Source organism: Synchiropus splendidus, chromosome 3, assembly GCF_027744825.2.
Source record: "Synchiropus splendidus isolate RoL2022-P1 chromosome 3, RoL_Sspl_1.0, whole genome shotgun sequence".
In the NCBI taxonomy this organism is placed as follows: Eukaryota; Metazoa; Chordata; class Actinopteri; order Syngnathiformes; family Callionymidae; genus Synchiropus; species Synchiropus splendidus.
In genome coordinates this window covers 24,121,955-24,140,705 of record NC_071336.1, presented here as the reverse complement: position 1 = coordinate 24,140,705, position 18,751 = coordinate 24,121,955, and the positions used below count along the sequence as shown (strand labels likewise).

The window sequence follows — 18,751 nt, the reverse complement described above, 5'->3', positions numbered from 1 at the left end:
CAAAACTGTTCCCTTCTGAAACACTATATAAAATTTACTGAATAACAAGAATGAACTACCATATTTCTGAAAAAAGAAAAATGTAGAACATCTATTTTTTCAGGCAAAGAAAGAATACATCAAAATAATGATCAGCATCCAGGTTAAGAAACACTAGGGGCATTTAATTGGTCACAATGTAATCTTTAAGTTGGTCTTTGGAAGTTTCGTAACAGTAAATATGGCACATCAGTGGGGGATGCTAACCAGTCTTCACTCTCACAGTGTGTTTCCATGGCAGACGTTAAGCATCAGCAGGCATTCAGGATGCAGGATGCTCTGTATCCGCCATGCCGGCGGTAAACCTCTGGCCTAAACAGGCTCAGCTTAGGCGCTTGGCGGGAATGTCTTGGAAGACCACATGCCTTACAACACAAACAATCTGACTCCGGATCCTTGAAGCAAATAGTCCAGGATACCGCCTGGTATAGCCTCGCCCCGTTGCCATGGTAACCAAAGTAGCCATGAATCACAAAGGAAATTTCCCAAAGTGCCCCTTTAGGACACTTCCAAATATTATTTAAAAATTTTCTGAATGACAATCAGGTTAAGCAGTGGGTAAACAGTGAGGGATTTTGAATGGGTCACAAGGAAAAGGAGGCCAACCATCTGTTGTCAGAATTTTCACAGTCAAAAGCCTCATTTTAAAAGTGTGTACTGATGTTTTACAGCGAGCACGTTAGGTGGGAGAGTACCAGGGCTGTGTACGCTCCACAGAATGGACGGCATTTAAAGGAGGAGCCAGGGAACAATGAAAATTCACACCACAGGGATAACAAGCATTCCTATAGCAATCCTCCTAGCAATGGCTGCCTTGACGTCACAGCTGAGGTACATAACATACTGTTTGGTTTAAAACACACATGCAGGAGCTGCACCAAAACATACATTAACACTGCTGGTGTTTTTTGCAATCTTAAAGCAGCAAATATATTACAGTCTAGATTGGCATTTTCTTCAACAACTTAGGGCTTTTGAATGACTTCCTCAATTGTAGCCCAAGTTATACTGAAATTAAACAGAGGACGTCAGCAACAGATATATGAAAACAAATATTTGAGAAGTGGGTAGAATAAATGTAGATCTATATCTGCAATTCATTTATTTATTTATTTACAATTTTTTTGCAAACATATTGTGTAAATGGGTTTTGTGCTGGCATAAATGGAGATCTGCTGCTATCTACTGGACTAAAATAGAACTTCAGACTAATCAATTGCCTCAGAGAACGTCTCCTCCCTCCATATATATATAGATATAGATATAGATATATTTTTTTCGCAATGTTTGACATCACATCAGGTGCAGATCTACCAAATCAATTCTCAAAGCATATCCACGTCTTTGTCATGCCAGTCAGTATTCCACTATCTCATTGACCTGACGAGAACGATACTGTAATGGAGAGCTCTAACTGTGCTGTGTTCCATTCTGATTTATTATCTCCATTTGTTTGGACATCTCAACTACAATCTTTCATCCCATCACTAACTCATCACCTTCATGCTAGTTCCTTTCTCACTGATGTTTAAATGAGCTGGCATTCATACACCAGATCCACTTTGAGGATTTTAATTTCCGGAGATTTATTGCCTTTTTGCCTCCTCCTGAATTATGACAATTCTTTTTCATTTGAAACTGGCTGTAGAACATGCCTCTTAGAAGACACAAACAATGACCAGTCTGGTAACCTCTCTCCCCAGCATGCCCACTCGTAACCTCCAAAATACCAGTTTTAACTGTATCCGTGGGGTACATTGTTTATCATCACACGACTGTATCAAGACACAAATAAAACCAGTCACCGCCCTTAAATAGCTCATTGATGAAATAAGAGAAGACACACGTGTGCGCTCCTGTGATGGTATGACAACCATCCCACTCCTTTTTGTCTGCCTCTCAAAATAACCCCGCCACACTGGCAGCAGCTGAGACAAAACTTTGGAGAATGGAAGTTAACCACTGAGCATAAAACAGAAGGTAAAGTGAAAGGTAAATTCTCCCTCAATTTTCACAGGTAAATGCCGGGTTAATTTGGACATTTCTTCTAGATCTGCTTTCTCTTTTCTTGTTTCTCATTTGTTTTTGCTCCAACACTCAACAGTTGATGTCTATTATTTGGAAATGATGAAGTCTGCTAGTGTGGTTAACAGGCACAGTAGGTTTGGAGTGAGGCAATGGACCTACCGGCAGTGTCGGATATACCCTCAACACACTCAGCATGCAACTACACCTGGTCAACATTCAATTGAACATGCTCCATTTTATCAATAATCAATTGACCTTATTTGGTCAAACTGTTATCAGCTGCTTTTATTATGAATTTACTTTGGCTCCACACTTCCCTCTCTTCTCCTCTGTTTCCGAGGTCCATTAAGGGAGCGCAGCTGGGACCGATCAGCCATCAACTGCAGCAGCCACTTGAACCACCTGGTCCCAGGCTCGTGTGTCAGATTGTTTGAATTTCCCGGCTGGTAAAGGGCTCTGTGAAACTACTCGGAATCTTAATGGACAGCGTTTCTGTACCATTAGCCCCAAGTGTTTCGGTAACAGTTTTCTACTGTGTGAATGTATTGACTTCTGTGTGTGTTTTTCAGTTCTTTCAGAGCTTCTGCAGCCATGGTTTTGTTTTGTCCCCGGTTTGGCAGACTTCAGAGCATTTTGGATTGCCAATGTTTTGAAATGAGACGGTATTTTGGACAAAGCTGTTTGGACTAGGAGTGTTTTCAATTGTGATACTGTATTAAATTGTTGGACCTTGTGTGGATAAAGAGATGATGAGGCTCTCATTAATTCTGAGATGATGCTGAAACATTTTTACGGCTAGAAGTTAATTTACAAATATTGATCGTTTGTCATATTGACATTTACATGTCATAATTCATTACCATAGGTGTGTTCGACCTTAACTTTTCATTCTTCAAACTTCTTTCTGTGTTTACATCTGCACCTGGCAGTTAAAAATAACTTGATGCAAATGTTTTCTAGTCACCAAAGATACAGTGATAGGTCTCAGTTAAACTGATGCATAAATTGACAGAATATGAGCTACATAATGTTTTTTGAAACTCTTGTCTTTTAACAATAGAGAATTAGCTCCTGCTAGGCTGCTAATCATCGATGCTAACAGTTGGTCAAGACAACGTATGGAATATCCATGGGCTCTTTTCAACAAAAAAATGCCTTTTTATTTAGACCAAATTCCTCCTGAGACTTCACTTTTAGTGGCAGAAAGCATGTTTGATCGAGCCGTTTACTGACCTGAGATGGAGAAGGGAATGAGTGGAGTCGCAGCTTCTGGTGACGCGTCCCTCAACTACGTCACGTGACACATCGCAGAACAGGTTAAATATCACACCAAATTTGGAGTGTTTAAAAACAGTTATAATTAATAATGGTAATTTGAGTACATGACAAAACGATTCCTGTTCAGGTCAAATATTACAGTAACAATATTAAATGTGCCTTTCCCTTTGCTTCAAGCAGCATTTTATATTTCTGAATTTATTTTTAAACATGATCACCATATTTTCCCAGATTGTGATACACTTGAAGAATTGGAATGCATTTTTAAATATGATCTGATTTTATTTTAATTCGTATTTTATAATGGGTAAGACATTTCCATTGCGGCATGATCTTCAATTCGTCTGAATGAATGTTGATTGTAATGGCGTAAACAGATTGGGAGCGGGGCGCATGAGGTGATCAGTGATGTTATAAAAAGTTCTCATTAATCCAAGCGCTTTATCTTACATAGAGGGAGGTCAGAGGATATAAATGGCATCAGTGTTTGGGCAAAGGTGTCGGTGAGTCAAGATTTCCATAAGTTATTCAACAACAACTGATACCAGTGGAAACACAAAATACAAGTTTCATTTGCTGCGGTGTCTTCTCCACAAAAGTGAAAAATTGTGGCCAAGGGGCTGCATGTTGCCCTTTACCTTTATACGTTTATTTTTCTATTTGACTCAAGTATAAACATATAACGTTCAGTTCATTTAGGTACTGTAAGAGAACGTTCCTATTTACAAAATACAAAAGAACAGAAGTTACATTTTAATTTGCAACTTGAATTGTACAGTCTGTATTAGAAATCCATACACATTTAAACATTTTTTAAAATATTCCATTCTAATAGGGTTTGATTGTCATATTCATCCTTATTGCTTCAATGTTTTCTCAAATTCCTGTTTGTTCCTTTTGGTTTTTGGCTTGACAGCTGGTCGCAACAGTCACAGTATGTACTCTGGCCTCTTTGAACAACTGAAGAAATTATTTTTTATTACACTTAATTTTAAAATTGAAAGCATTCTGAAATATTGATGAGCATATAAAAACACCCCTTCAGCACTGAGCTTAATAATTTACATGAACAAATTAACAGGAAAGACAAGCAGTGAAGAATAAAACACTTTTTAGTTCTGGAGAGATTTTAACATGCAACTTTTTCGATTTAAATATTTTATTTATACCTATTTGAATATGTCCACTTTCAGCAAGGTTCGTAAACTTTTTCATATTATTTAGCATGAAGCTAGCATTTATCAAGCAGAATGTGTTTACATGACAGTTAAAAGACACATCTACTGCATGCGACTTTTATGCTTCAGAGGTTCTCTAAATCAGATGAAAGCCCAGATAATATTTCTAACATGATTATTCAACATTTCAAGGCCCATCTAAAGCTCAACAAAGATTTGGCAGTGTCAAACTCACTCAGTAACGGGGACAACGACAACCAATGTGTTGGATACATACTGTATCGTAATGACTGGTCAGGATAAACAATGACAAAAATAAAATTAAATGGGGAGAAATGTGGGGTTCAGGGACAGAAGTAATGACTAATAGACAATGTTCAGGTATACATATATGTATCATCATAACGTCATAAGTCATAATATCAGTAAATACATTTGTATTGAATTTCAAATTCAACCTCAGACATTTCAATCTCCTCAGTCAGCCTAAAGTAATTACAAGTAATGACCCATCTTGACTGGATAAAATCAGATAAGCAGCCTTTCCTATTCCTACAAATTTGATTAGTGAATACCTTTATGTGGTTTTATGGTTATTGTTAATGGCTCAATGGCCTCGACTCGACCTGTATCTCAGAGATTCTTGCTATTAGAACTCTTGGAACATGACTATTTCTAATATCAGCAGACAAGGCACTTGCAAATTGAGTGAAGCTCTGTTCCTAGCGCTCTTCACTGTGTGCTACTTCAACAGTGGGCTCCTGAAGTTAGAACAACTCACCTATCTGTCCAACAATCACGTTTGTGTTCAGATTGTTCCATATTTTATTTATTTTTTTATTTAAAAACAGGTACTACGTTTATCAATGTCTGGGATTCTACAGTCAACCAAGATTTCCACAATAATTCATGTTCACATGCTTCAAGCACTTAACCACCTGACACATTTATCTAAAGTTCTGCTCTCATCTCTTTTGAGAAAACCTTCACATCACTTTCACATGCACAAACGCCTCCAGGGAGGTTGTTATCAACATCTGAGAGCCACACAAACAAATTTCCCTCAGGTGCCCAGCCCTCCCCGCAGCCACCTCTTCCACTCCCACTGGGTTTTCGACTTTCCACTGCTATTGTTTTTGAACACAACCTGCTTCATATTTGGAGTATATAAGTGCTTGCTCTAACTCAAACATGTGACTGATGTGAGTTCAAGATGAATAATCTTTAACAAGACTGTCTATAGCTGTCTTCTCTTCAAACAACAGGCAAGACAGGGGGTTGTTTGATGACCCGGCACAGTCCGACACAGCAATAGGGGATCTATTATAGCTTTAGTTCAGTCCATTACACTGACCTACATAGACTTTGTCATACATCACCGCCTTCTCGGGATCTCAGCCCAAGTATTGGCTTTATCATCAGCAACGTATACTGCTTTGTTCGATGTTAATTCAATGGCAGATGAAAATCAGTATGAGTAGAAGATTTATGAGATGAGCGAACTCTATAAGAAGATTAAGTGCACAGAACAATGTGTTTTGTGCCTCAAGCCTGATATTTATTTTTATTTATTTATTTTTTATTTTTATTTTTATTTTTTCTGCGTTCATCAGTGTAGTCTCATTTAGCCACCTCTGTCATATATGACATCACACTGCGGGGAGCACCTGAAATGGGTGCACGGAAAAAAATGTTCCCTGCAATAGAAAGTTTATATACGTGATTAACCTGCATTATTTGCATTTACTAATAATTTTTGTCTGTGACAAAATTAAACTCCACACCTGAGTATAAACATTGGTGACATTACAATTGCATTTTAATGAGTTTGTCTGAGATGATAGTGAGACAAGAATATAAGCATTAAATACCAAAAAATACAGATGGGTGCGACATGGCAAATGCAGACATGAATAGAGTGTAATAAATAAAAGCAAATGAAAACATTCCGTGTTGCTCAGCTAGTCAAGTGGTCATATCTCTTAAGTTGTGCTTGAGCTTTTTGTGACTGAAGTTTTTATGTTGACAGTATGAATTTCAACAGGCACTTTGAGCATAGAAAGATGGCTTAAATAAGGCCACTGGACTTATGACTAGTTTGTATCTTAACCATGACCATCATTTAAAACACATTTCAAACAGATGTCAGACATCGGATGGATGGAAGTGATGTGACTGAAGATGCTGATGATGTCACCTCCATTCCCAAAATGACAATAAAGCACGGCACTATCAATGGACCAAATCAACCGTGCTGCACACTGACTGCAGTTGTGTGGCTCAGGAGCCAGACTAGTTCCACTTGAGCTCAAGGGACAGTGTCTATGGCAACAGACAAGCAACTCAGAAAGATTTTAAAGCATCGCACTGTTCGTAAAATGAAAGCTCAAGTGTCATAATTTACATACTCTTACATTTACACACTCTGTTATTGCATGGAGTAGTAAAGTGAGAAAAAAAGTACCACTTAGATGACCTGATCACGACAGGACGTGAAAAATTTACGTCACAGCGCTTGATTGAAAATGTAATTTACCCAAGATTAATACTGGCATTGCATTTGCTACTCTTTTTTTCCTGCTATAACCGCATGTGTTTGCACAAAGCTTTGATCATAATCTGCATTACATTTTGGTTTGGAGTCCACATTTAGATGCTGGATTCTGCAAAGAATGATTTAGTCATGAAGGATTAGAAAAGACGATTTTAGCACACAGTTTTAGGACAGCAGCCGCTTTTGTTAAACCCATGCAATCTTACAAGAAAAAATAAAGACCTTAATCTTTTTTTGAGATAGATAGGAGATGACGAGTTTCAGTGGATGAGGATGAATGTTTCGAGAAAATGTTGATTTGAATGTTTAAATATGGCTTCATTCAACCAGGTGGACTGAAGACTTGAGATGTGAGAATCGTTCCCACGTGGTTTAATGATCATGCACCCAAGTAGGCGTAATCATCACAGAGCAGCCCCTTCACTGATGCACTACACCCAGCATGTGAAGGAGAGATACTGCGGTGCTTTTATTCCTGCAGCTGTTCTGAGCAGATTGTCACAGATCATACACAGTTCATGCAGTCATCGACAACTAATCAAATGTGTATCTGTATAATAATAATAATAATAATAATAATGTGAGGAAAAAGGCTTTTCATGAATATGGAATATTGCTGAGCTAAAATAACATACAGAGTAATAGGGATGGTGACAGTGAAAAATGTAGAATATTTATAGAGAAAAAAATTGTGGAAAAAAATGTAGTTCATAAAGGCATAACATAAAGACTAAAGCAACATGCAGAATTAAAGACATTATTGATAAAATGTGTAATTATTAGGCTTCGGACTTCAAAAGATTGTTCTTTTTAGTCAATGACTATAACTAGAACAAAGTGATGTAATTAAAGTATATATTATATTAATTGTTACTTTTATTTATATTTATAATTTTTGGTACATATTTTATGAGCTTTACAAAACGGCCAACATACCACCACTCAGCAGGCCTGCAGTCTATTTTGGATGTACACGTAACACCGGTCAAGCTGTGGGGGTCCACTGTACTAAACTATTTTTGGCAAAGGACGTCTAGTGAGCAGATATAATAAAATTTTGACTCTGTTAAGATATGGAAACACTGTGGACTTCTGAGTCTGTATATACTTTAGCTTTTAATGCACCATTGACTACGAGGGCCTCAGTCAAAACTGGGTGTTCAGAGCAGGACAGTAGACCCTTCCTCCCCCAACACTAGTGTGAGCTGAAGCACACATTCAATGCCACTTATAATAACAATGCTCTTAAGCTCGACCTGATGACCCCACCATCTGTAAAGATTCCACATGCTTGGCTCAGTGTCCAGTTACAACGTGCTTATGTAATCCTGGGCCAAGGAGACATGTTGGAGTTCAAATATATTCAAAAGTACTCCGGGTGGAATCATCAGACACGTTCAACATTTAGGTCTTGATGAGCCATTTATTCTGAGCTGTAACATGCCGTAGTTATTGTGACTGTGTGGCGAGACTGTGACTGATGTCAAGATGAGCATGATTCATTTGGATACTGTGGAAAACCGACAAGGGAGTGATGATTACGCATCATCGTTGAGACCATTTAGGCAGTTTATTATGGGATGTCAGGCCTTTACATTTGTTCCACTGGAGTCGTGTCTATGGTGAAACAGTATTTATTCATGTTGTTATGGAGTCACTGGACAGAAAGAATGTGAGAGATATGAGTCCATGTCCTCATTTGTGTTTATTTTGAGGCACAATAAAACATCGGCCGACGGGGCCGATATATTAAAGTGATATATCGAGGCGCTATATTGAGGCTTCATTGTTGAGTGGTGTTCTGATTAGAGCCTGAATGGGACGTGCCAGGGAGGAGCATCAACTCATTTCAGTCTGAGACTATGGTTCTCGGTCGGAAGTGATGGGACAGGCATCAAGTATTTTCAGGTCTGTATTTTGAGGCTGTGTCGAACTCCGACATGAAGTGACGTCACCGGGGGGCGTAACCAGGAATTTCCCAGTTCCTAGCACAATACAAACTCAAGAGTCTGCAGTCTCTTAACAGTAGCTGCTGCCCCCTCACTTGACTTGGAAGTCGTAGAAGAGAAGCGCACAAAAGCAGAATCCTTTAATACGTCAAACTTTAGTCGAAGCAACAGAAAAATCACGTTGTTGGAATGATGGCGTTTTGAGGCTTACAATCAACACAAGCCGTCTGATTGGCTACGAGTTGTTTATGTGTTTGATTGACGGCTCCTCTTTAGCCAATTAGTGAAGGATTGGGGCGGGGCTCGTGTGCTGTCACCAGTCCTCTGACGGGTGAGTGTCAGCGGACTGCACGCAGTGAGACCCGCGAAGACGAACCGTGAGGTCGGCGTGTCCGCCATAAACACCCGGAGACCACTTCAGCAGGAAGAAGTAGAATTCCAGGTGCGCATGGCTGACAGGTTTGTGGTCGTTCCGGTGGACACCGGCGGTGGGGGCGCCGGGGATGGGGAGCACATGGACGCTGTTGTGGCTGACCCGGCGCCGGACACCGGTGGAGATGTGGACCAGGAGATGGGTGACGACTCCGTCTTCGAGCCGCAGGATCCAGATGCCGTGGTGCCGATCTTGGAGTACAACAGGGAGCCGAACAAGTACGGTAAGGCTCGACGTCCCACTTCTTAAATTCATCTGTCTGCTGCGGGATTAGCAGCTCCGTTTATCCGCCTCCTCTGACGGAGAACCTGGGCATCACAACCCGCCCACAGACCCGAGCCTAGTGTCCGAGAAAGTCCTCTTCCACCTGTCAGCAGTATTCTATTACACAAGTCATTAAAACTGAACTTAAACTTAAAGTCAACTTAGCTTTAAGTAAAACGCTCCTACACTTTGGCTGACACTTAAACAGCTTGTTTTGCTATCTTTGGAATACTAGTATCACCACACACAAGTTCTTCTGTCTGGAATGTTTTCATCTTCATGTGACAGTTATGTTAATGGACAAACTAATTTATTTAGCACCTGAAATGCAAACATTTCTGTTTTGAGTGTCACACCCATGAGTGTGACTTTTCAAAAACATACTAATAGTTGCATATGCAGTGTTGTGTACAGCTAACCTAGTTTTGTGTCACATTTTACTTCTTTATTCTGCCGCTGCATTATGTTAGTTTCACACTTGTGAAACAAATATCATTATGTTCTTGTGTAAAATGCTGGGAATGTTATGCCAGAGGTGGCCAGGGAAAGGGATATTTAAATCCTTCTTGGTGAATGACGCTGTTCAACCTGTTAATGTCTTGTGTAAAATATAGGCCCATATTTGTTCGAAATAAATGTTTATTGATGAATACATTTTGATGTTAACAAGAAAATCAACTGAACAAATGTGTATTTTACTCAGAATCAGAATTTAATTTATTGCCATGGTCAGTGGGGAGCCCACCAACTAGGAAAGTGTTTTAGAATAAAGATAACAAAGAGACAAAAAAGAGACAAGAGACAAAAAAAATACAAATAAATAATTAAACAAATAAAATAACAACAAGGCTGTTCACGAATTCAACAGTCTGACGGTTGAGGGGAAGAAGCTGTTCCTGTGACGGGAGCTTCTGGTCTGGATGGACGTCTTGGGGCTGCTTTAGTCTTTAGTCACTGATACTTTAATGGTGATAAATAATTTTGAAAAACTTGTTTGACACTGAATGATTCAAAACAAATGAATGTAACATGTCATTCAAATTCAAGGTGGTTGTAAGCCAGAATGCTTTCGGTAGAGCTCACTTAATACCAGCTTCGCACGCGTGATAGTTCAGTGTCATTTGAGGCATCGATTCCGTACTTGCTTGAGAACTTCCTTGAGTGTGCCAACATGCTTGTTATATAGATGCTCCACCTGCTGACAAATGTGTTGGACAAAGGCTATTTAATTTGGCCGAAAATCTGTTAATTACCAACTGATCATTTCCGTGGATGAGATCAAGAGACCTGGAAGTCAGCATTTTCTCGACTCCCTTCACAAGTCCTACTGGAACCTGAGGGATGCACATTGTTTGTTGGGAATCAGTCTTCTAAGCATTACTATTACCCATACTTTCCATTGTAGAAAAAGATTATAGCTGGCAATAGACAAGTAAATGCTTCTGTTACATACTGAACATATTATTTTTACTCACAAAACAGTATGTAAATATGAGGTCAGTATGGTGCGTCCCATCGTCAGCATGAACCTTGGAGCAGGTTTACTTGTTTTGGTTGCCTCTATGGCAACAGTTGAGCCTGAGAGGGGTTTGTATAATAAGCCCATTGCAAGTCAGGGTGCTCACGCACACTGTGCTGATGGGCCAATGTGTACATAGACAATCTCTGTGTGTTTGTGTAATCGCGCTGATTGTTCAAGTGAAAACTGTTTTGTGAAATGGAGCTGAGCTTCGAAAGTGTGTCAATATTTTAGCCTTCATGTGAGATAAGTTGTGAAGGCAACTGCTCTGCCAGTATAAGGGTTAGGCATAGGTTAAGTGGGACAAGGTTGATGCTTGTGTCGAGGAATATAAGTGATAATTCCATCCCGTTGTGTTTTCTTAAGTCGTCTTTCAACCTTTATTACCCCCCCCTTCAAGCTACGATAAAAAGCTACAAAAGATTATGAAAAATGGCTACAACATTTCCTCATTATTGCCAATCTGAGTGCTGACTTCTCATTTGTGATTGAATCTTTGGTTGACTGTCTGGTGTCTCTACTGGTTTCTAAGAAAAGGGTGTTTCTCCCTGGTAATTTCACTGAATTAGATCAATTTTTCCCAAATTTTGGGGGCCATTTTGGTTTTCAGGCAAAATCTTGCTCATTCACATCTTGCATATCGCGACACTCGCATTTGCTAGGTGAACGTGGTACGGAAGAACACGGTTATTGATGGGTTAGGGTTAGTGTTGACTTCCCGTCAACAGCATGTCGTCCAAATGCAAATACTCTATCTTGATCGTACTCGAGTTACACCTATGAACCCCATTGGTTGTCTTCTTTCGTCGTCCGTCTTCAACAAATGATACGGGCTCTCTTGCTTGGTCTCCCAACTTCTCCTCATGAGCTCTCCAGGTCTTGCCATTAGTAGCTGCTTCCTTTGATGAGCATCTTTTCAAAGCATTCATGCAGTGGCCTATTTGAAGTAGCAGTGAACAATAACAACAATAAAAAATTAGTTCCATTTACAGTAAATCCAGCCCATCAAAAGCGATTTGTCTATCTCCCTCTCTAGTTTGCTTTCAGTAATTTAAAGTCAAAATCCTTTAACGCACTTGATAATTGGAAGGTAGCGCGACTGCCTTAAGTTTCACACAGCACTGAAAAACACTTCTTTCCTCTTAAGTAAGTACTTCACAGAGAAAATTCAGACTGAAGTAATATACCGCGACAGGAAGTGATGAAAATATAAGCACATGAACCAACAGTTGGTTTCATCTCTGGGGAGACGAGGCCAGTAGGCTCTAAACATTCCCTGCATATCGTCTGCGAGGTCACATGGCAGGCAACGTTGCATGTCATATTACAGCTTCGACACACATAGATAGCAATTCACACCCCTGCACTCGATCCCTATGCTAGCAACATTTGAAACACTCATGGGTGACGGATTGAGCGCTGACGTCCCGCTGTGTTTATTTCAACAACATTCGTAACGGCTTTTAAAATCGCATCCATTACAAGTGTTTTCAATTGAAATTGAACTATAAATCAGTGCTGTTGTGTTTTAGGGCATGCAACTGGTGGTTTTGCATTCTGGAATTTGATTGTCTCCAGTAATCAATTGAATGAGGCTACTACTGGAATATTAAAATAATTATTCGCATGAGGGCTTATTTGCATCTGCAGTGATGGTGGATAAACTTGTCAGAACGATTATGTCCTCTGGTTGCTCTCATAAGGCTGGGTTGACTTTGATACTGACAATGTTGAGAACTGTCAGGTGTCAAGAATTTTTGTAGGTTATTATTTTCCTTTTTCTCTGTTTTTCTCTGTCAGCAAGAACTGTCAGCAGTGCTCTGCTGTGGCCCCTCAATAATTGTTTTGATACTGCTCCTTCCTATCTGATGCTAGATGTTCTCAAAAGACACATTCTTAAACACAGACACACAGACTTAAATCTTTGTTGGTTCCAAACCATTAAACCAAAATGTTCACACCTTTGTATAGTTAGCGGTGTGCTATTGAAACTGGTCATTTAGGCTTCAGGAGCTCATCCACATTACAAGTCACATGGCTTCTGTAAAACACTCATTAAGCACCCGCATGAGTTTGGTTGAATAGGCAAAAGAGGCAAGAGGACAAGACGGCTTGTTTAGCTTCACTTTCCGCTGTGATGCACTGGTTTTTGGTTTGCATCTTTGTGACACGCTGTGGACCTCATAGTGTGAGACCAGTGTTCTAAGCATCAATCCATGATTAGGTTTTGATCACTCTGGTAACAAGACTGGCCTTGTTGTCCTGTAATCTGTGTCAGAATAAATGTCAAGAGCGAATTACATTGTTGTGGGAGTCCTCTGCCCTGCTGGGCTTCTTCAATGAAAGTAGTTTTCGGAAAGATGACTGCTTAATCTGCAACTCTGTGACAATAAAAGTACATTATCCCACTGAAGGTGTTTCACCTGAAAAACAACTTTGTTTGGACTGATTGTTTTTCCGATGCAAAGTGTTGTCCAGGTGCATAGTTTTCAGCTTCTTAAGCCTGTGCATGTGTTTGATCTTTATTTATAAATGCCTTTGTCAGTGTTGAGTGGTCCGTAATGACATAAGCTCGGCACACCACATTACGTTTGCACATAACTTTTAAAAAAAGGCATGTACCCTCGGTATCATGTGCCGACCTGGGCTTTATTTGGACTCAAGCAGTCAGCACATGAACACCAGCTGGACCCTGCCATCTTCTAAATCTGCTCCTGCTCCAGTGGGGCCGCTTGAACGTTCCCCTCGTCATTTCCAATCATTGTTTATTTGCTCCTGCAGGACAGAGCCAAACGATGCTGCAAACAATTTTTTAATTACACTGACTACAGTTTTAATGGCCCACAATGTATGGGAATTTGATGTGAAAAGACAGTCTGAATATCTGACGGTGTTCCAGAAGCTTTGTTGGCATATAGTGCATCCAGATAAATGTCTAAAACATGTTTTATAGACGTCCTCTGTGTTGGCAAGCTCTTCATCTTCATGGCAGTAATGCACACCAGCAATTATTTAACATTCTCAGCAACTGCTGCCAAGTGGCTGGCACTATTCTAGGATCCCATGAGGAACACCCCAGTGACCCAGGTCTTTTGATTGACATGTCTTTTTTTTTTTTTTTGCATTAAAACATTTGCGCTCAACAGAAACTCTTGCTTGAAAGGTTGCCAAGTGAAATCCATGATGGTACATCAGTATACATTCTGCTGCTGCATAAGCCAGATCAGATCATAACTCCAGTGCATGTTACTGTGCATGATCCTACAGTTCAGCTAAGATACCTATTCTTTCCTCCTCATCAAACCATCTGGTTTAGTCAGAACCTTTCGCCACTTTTCGTCTCTCAATGAAACTCAGCATTACAAACCATCTTCTCCACTGGTGTTGAGTTTTCAAAGTTGTAGTCGGAAGAAGATTAAGCTCCGTAGCGGCGGCTCCAGCAGGTGTCAGATTTCCGTTTTGTGTATGGAGACGTATCGTGTTCTACTCGCCTCAGCCTCAGGATAGCCCTCTGAATCAGCTGCAAAATCTACCAGAAGTCAGAGGCGACAGGGAGATGCATTCCTTTATTCTGAGTGATGTGCTTTGAGAGGAAGCTGAGGGACAGGTTTTTAGTATGCTGCTGCTCTAGGGAACACATGTCACTGTAATTCACTAAGGATTGATTCACTGGCTTGTTTTCTCAACCTTCAGTTGTGTGTGATTTTGTGGTGTGACAATCTCTTTTTTATTCAGTCTTCAATATATTGTGAAAGTTAGTTGCAGTGGTGTTTTTATTCACCTGTGTCAGTGTTTTGTCAGCGCTGTTTCTCTCCTTCACGGAGCATAATGGAGTGACGCCTTTGTGTTCTCAAGGCACGAGTTGAGAAGTAATCCGAGCTAGTTATCAATGATCAACAAAGGAAGCTACCTGGATATCAGAACTATCTTGCCTTTGTACGTCGAATAGATGCCTCGCTACTGTCTGTTGCTGGCAACAAATGACTCCGTTCCATCTCTCAATGAAGATGATATAAGATCGAGATCAAAGATTGAAATGACTGTGGAAGTATCTCAACCATTGAATCCTGAGACTGTTGCTTCACGGGTGACTAGCAGCCAGGTTTGCGTTGTTACCCGAGAGGGTTGATGTGTGACAGCCCATGTGTGCGGTCTTTAAAGACCTCATCAGAGCCTCATCTGGTACAGTTAATCCCAGAGTTCAGGTGCTAATTAAAACGAAGGGAGGAAATGTTCCCGCGACGAACGCTGGTTACACTTTAAAAGTCTGTGGGTTAAAGTGTTGATGGACAGTGTTCTTGTGTGCTTAGGTATCAGGCTTCATCTCGAGTCTGGAACTTGTGTATAATGATCATAAATTGTTGTGAAGAATGGGATGCAGTTCGCTTTGTGGTCGAATGATGGCAGCAGAGCGTCATGTAGTCAAGTGGACAATTCCAGAACGAATGATTCATGACGTAACACAATATTATCACTTCATGACAGCGAAATCACTGATGAAAGATAAGAACATGTCAGTTGACTCAGACAAAGATAGCATGGGGATTTTCTTTTCTCGGATAGACAACTGAGAAAAGAAAATCCCCATCCTTTAAAAGGAAAAGACAATATGGTCTTTTGTTGACTTACAAGAGGCCAACAAATGAATGTATTATTTGATATTATATCATTGTGATTTTGATTTTGAACGTGGCAATAGCAGACCGTTTTCTGGAGACCCAACATTATATACAATGATGTGTGAAAAAACATGTCTCAAATAGGATTAAAGATGAAAGTATTTTGTTGTCATTTTTGCATAATAAAGTTAGTCAGTTAGAGTACAGCCATATCAAAATAAACTGTGTAATTACTTCACAAGCCGTAGTTGTTTTGGAGAACTGCTTCTTTCATATAAGTTAAGATCAAATCGACAACCTGCCTTTACAGTATTTGCACACACACGGCTGCTCAATACAAATGTGGACTTGTGCAGCTAAATACATGATGGATATATCTATTGTAAGACATTTATTTCACTTATTAAATGTACTGTTTTTTATGATTATTTATAAGTTAAATAAAGTAAATTTGTAATTCCGTTTACTCAATTCATTTCGATTAAAGGATGGATAAAGGATGAGATGAATCTATGTTTATTGATCAATATTTAAGTTAATGATTAATTAAGTTTGTCGTTTCTATTTGAGCTTCCTTTTTATGAACTTACCGCTATTCTGATTTTCTCTGCTGTAACACCAGTTCCTCTGCAGAGGGGGCTGTTTGTTAACTTTCAGTTGTATCCCGAGACTGGAATGAGTAATTTTAGTCAAAATAATGAATGAATTAGCTTTATCTAAAAGACACAAAATAAATGAAATATAACATTACACTCATGGCTGTTTCCTTCAGGTTATGTGGAGTGTCTCTCTCTCTCTCTGGTTGATGTCCTTGAAACACACTTGACGTATCGGTTACAATGCAATCTCTTTTGGAGCAAATCAATATTCCAGGTGGGGCTGTGAAATTGAAGAGGGAAGACTTTGAGTACTGTTGTCAGAGTCAGAGCCGAAGTTTCTAACTTTTTACTGGATTAAAAAACTGGGCTGAACACAAACATATTCAGCTGTGCTTTCCGGTCGCCAGCTTGGACTAATGGATTTCGTTACATCAGAAGTCAAATAAGAATTCTGAGTTTCTCATTCCAAGAGAATGTTATGTAGTTTTTCCTAGTAGGAATGCAGGGAACTTCCATAAAATGATGAACCTTGGATGGCAAATTTAAATTAAATTAAATTTTGTTGAAGGTTCGAGTTCTGCTTGAGACAAGTCTGGGTTGTTTAGTGAATGTTCTCCTTGTGCTTCGGTAGGTTTCCAGGTTGCATTTTGCAAATGGTGGTTTTCACTTGCAAAATGTGTGTTCCCACATTTGCAAGTGTATGCAGTCTTCGTGTCAAGGATCCAGATGAGTGATAATATGTATATTTTTTAAGTTACAGTCCATTTGATCTGTAAAACGGAGACAACAGAGATGACACACGTCTCACATGGTGTGTGCTTTCACTCTTGCTATTTTACTTGTTGATTAAAAGCAGATTCTAGCATCCATGTCTGATGTTTTCAGTTTGTGTGGCTGACAGTGCCAGTGCCTATACCGATAAATGAGGTGCCAGACCAACCTGGGACTCACGATTGCCAAAGAAGGGCGCTCCTGTTAACTGATTTATATTTGTATAATTGAAAAATATTCACAATTGATTTTGTTTTCGGACAACACACCCCTCCATGAGTTTACGCGTAAAGTTGGCTGGACTTTTATGTCTGTTTTATTGCTGTGTAGTTGACTTTTTTTTGTTTTGTTTTCTGTTTTAACTTGCTGCATTCTCTTGTTGACATTTCCTACATATGTATTAAATATCAATGGATGAATGGTAAACATGTTTTTTTCTATGTTTTGGCAGATCAGTCATGTCAAATTAGGTAAGTGTAGTTAACTGTTAACATTGTTCGCAGCTCCTCATCAATCGAACAGGATGTCCTGGAACTGTGTGAGTTTATGATAATCGAAGCTAAAGAAGGTTTCAGTTGTGTGAACCTAAACTTTCTGGTTAATCCTTTATCGCCATATAATTTTATAGCACTGTCATATCTCACTGGATCTCATGAGACATTTTGGCCAAGCATTCCTGAGAAGCAGCCATGTTGTCTCGATACCTAGTCAGCAGACAGCAGTTACATCACTGCTCGTCCAGAGAGCTGAGAGAATTGATTCAACATGTCATTGCATTGATTGTTTACCTCCCTTCCCGCACTTAGATTCCTCAGCTGTTGTTGCTTTTGTGTGTCCACTACGTTGCATCGTAGTCTGTAACAATGCAGCGAGAATCATTGATTCAGTACAGTCAAGCTCAAATTCTATTCTACGTCAACAGCCCAAACGAGCACATGATCGATTGACAGATAAAACGCAAAGGCAGATATGAACATAAAATAGTAGCATATATGTTCTACGATTCCCTTCTTGGACATTCTTATTTATTTAAGTCACAGTTATTACTGTTAAAAGCAAAACAACACCTCCATCACTCGCCGTATATATGATCCTCACCATGGCTTTTCCTCCTCCTATTTCCTGTTGCCCCCTCTCTTTTGTTGAATATTGATCCAGTTGTCGTCATGCTTTAGGAGGTCAGACTGAGTGTTCCCTCCATGTCCAGATTTTACACGGCCTGAGAATAGAGCATATGTCAGAGAGGGCAACTTCCTGTTTGCCCTCCCCCACCCCTTTTCTGCCAAGAACACTAGCATCTTTTTACTAAACACCATATGCCAGCATGCCAAGAAATTGACTTGCTGTTAATTCATACACTAACTGTAGTCATGAGTGTAGATGACCAACATCGCCATGGCAACTAAATGATGTTACACATGTCCAGTGGAAGATGATTGTTGGAACGTAAGTGGCATAGAACTCACGTGCATGTAGCTCTACCTCAGACCTGCCTTTGTAGAATCACATTGATGGATATA

At 39.7% G+C, this 18,751-nt stretch overlaps 2 protein-coding genes across 5 annotated transcripts in view; one reads left to right on the top strand and one right to left on the bottom strand.

The window, feature by feature from the left end:
• Positions 1-3,357, bottom strand: part of sspo (SCO-spondin) — a 68,914-nt gene extending 65,557 nt beyond the window's left edge. Inside the window, exon 1 of the mRNA XM_053859576.1 lies at positions 3,301-3,357. The gene's annotated coding sequence lies outside the window, so the exon portion shown is untranslated. The remainder of the gene's footprint in view (positions 1-3,300) is intronic.
• Positions 3,358-9,362: 6,005 nt separating this feature from the next.
• The window catches only part of slc12a7b (solute carrier family 12 member 7b), a 42,456-nt gene continuing 33,067 nt past the window's right edge, over positions 9,363-18,751 (top strand). For all 4 annotated transcript variants that reach the window (XM_053858647.1, XM_053858646.1, XM_053858643.1 and 1 more), the window contains exon 1: positions 9,363-9,682. In XM_053858647.1, the coding sequence (XP_053714622.1) occupies positions 9,475-9,682 (208 nt within the window). In that variant the 5' untranslated portion in view covers positions 9,363-9,474. The remainder of the gene's footprint in view (positions 9,683-18,751) is intronic.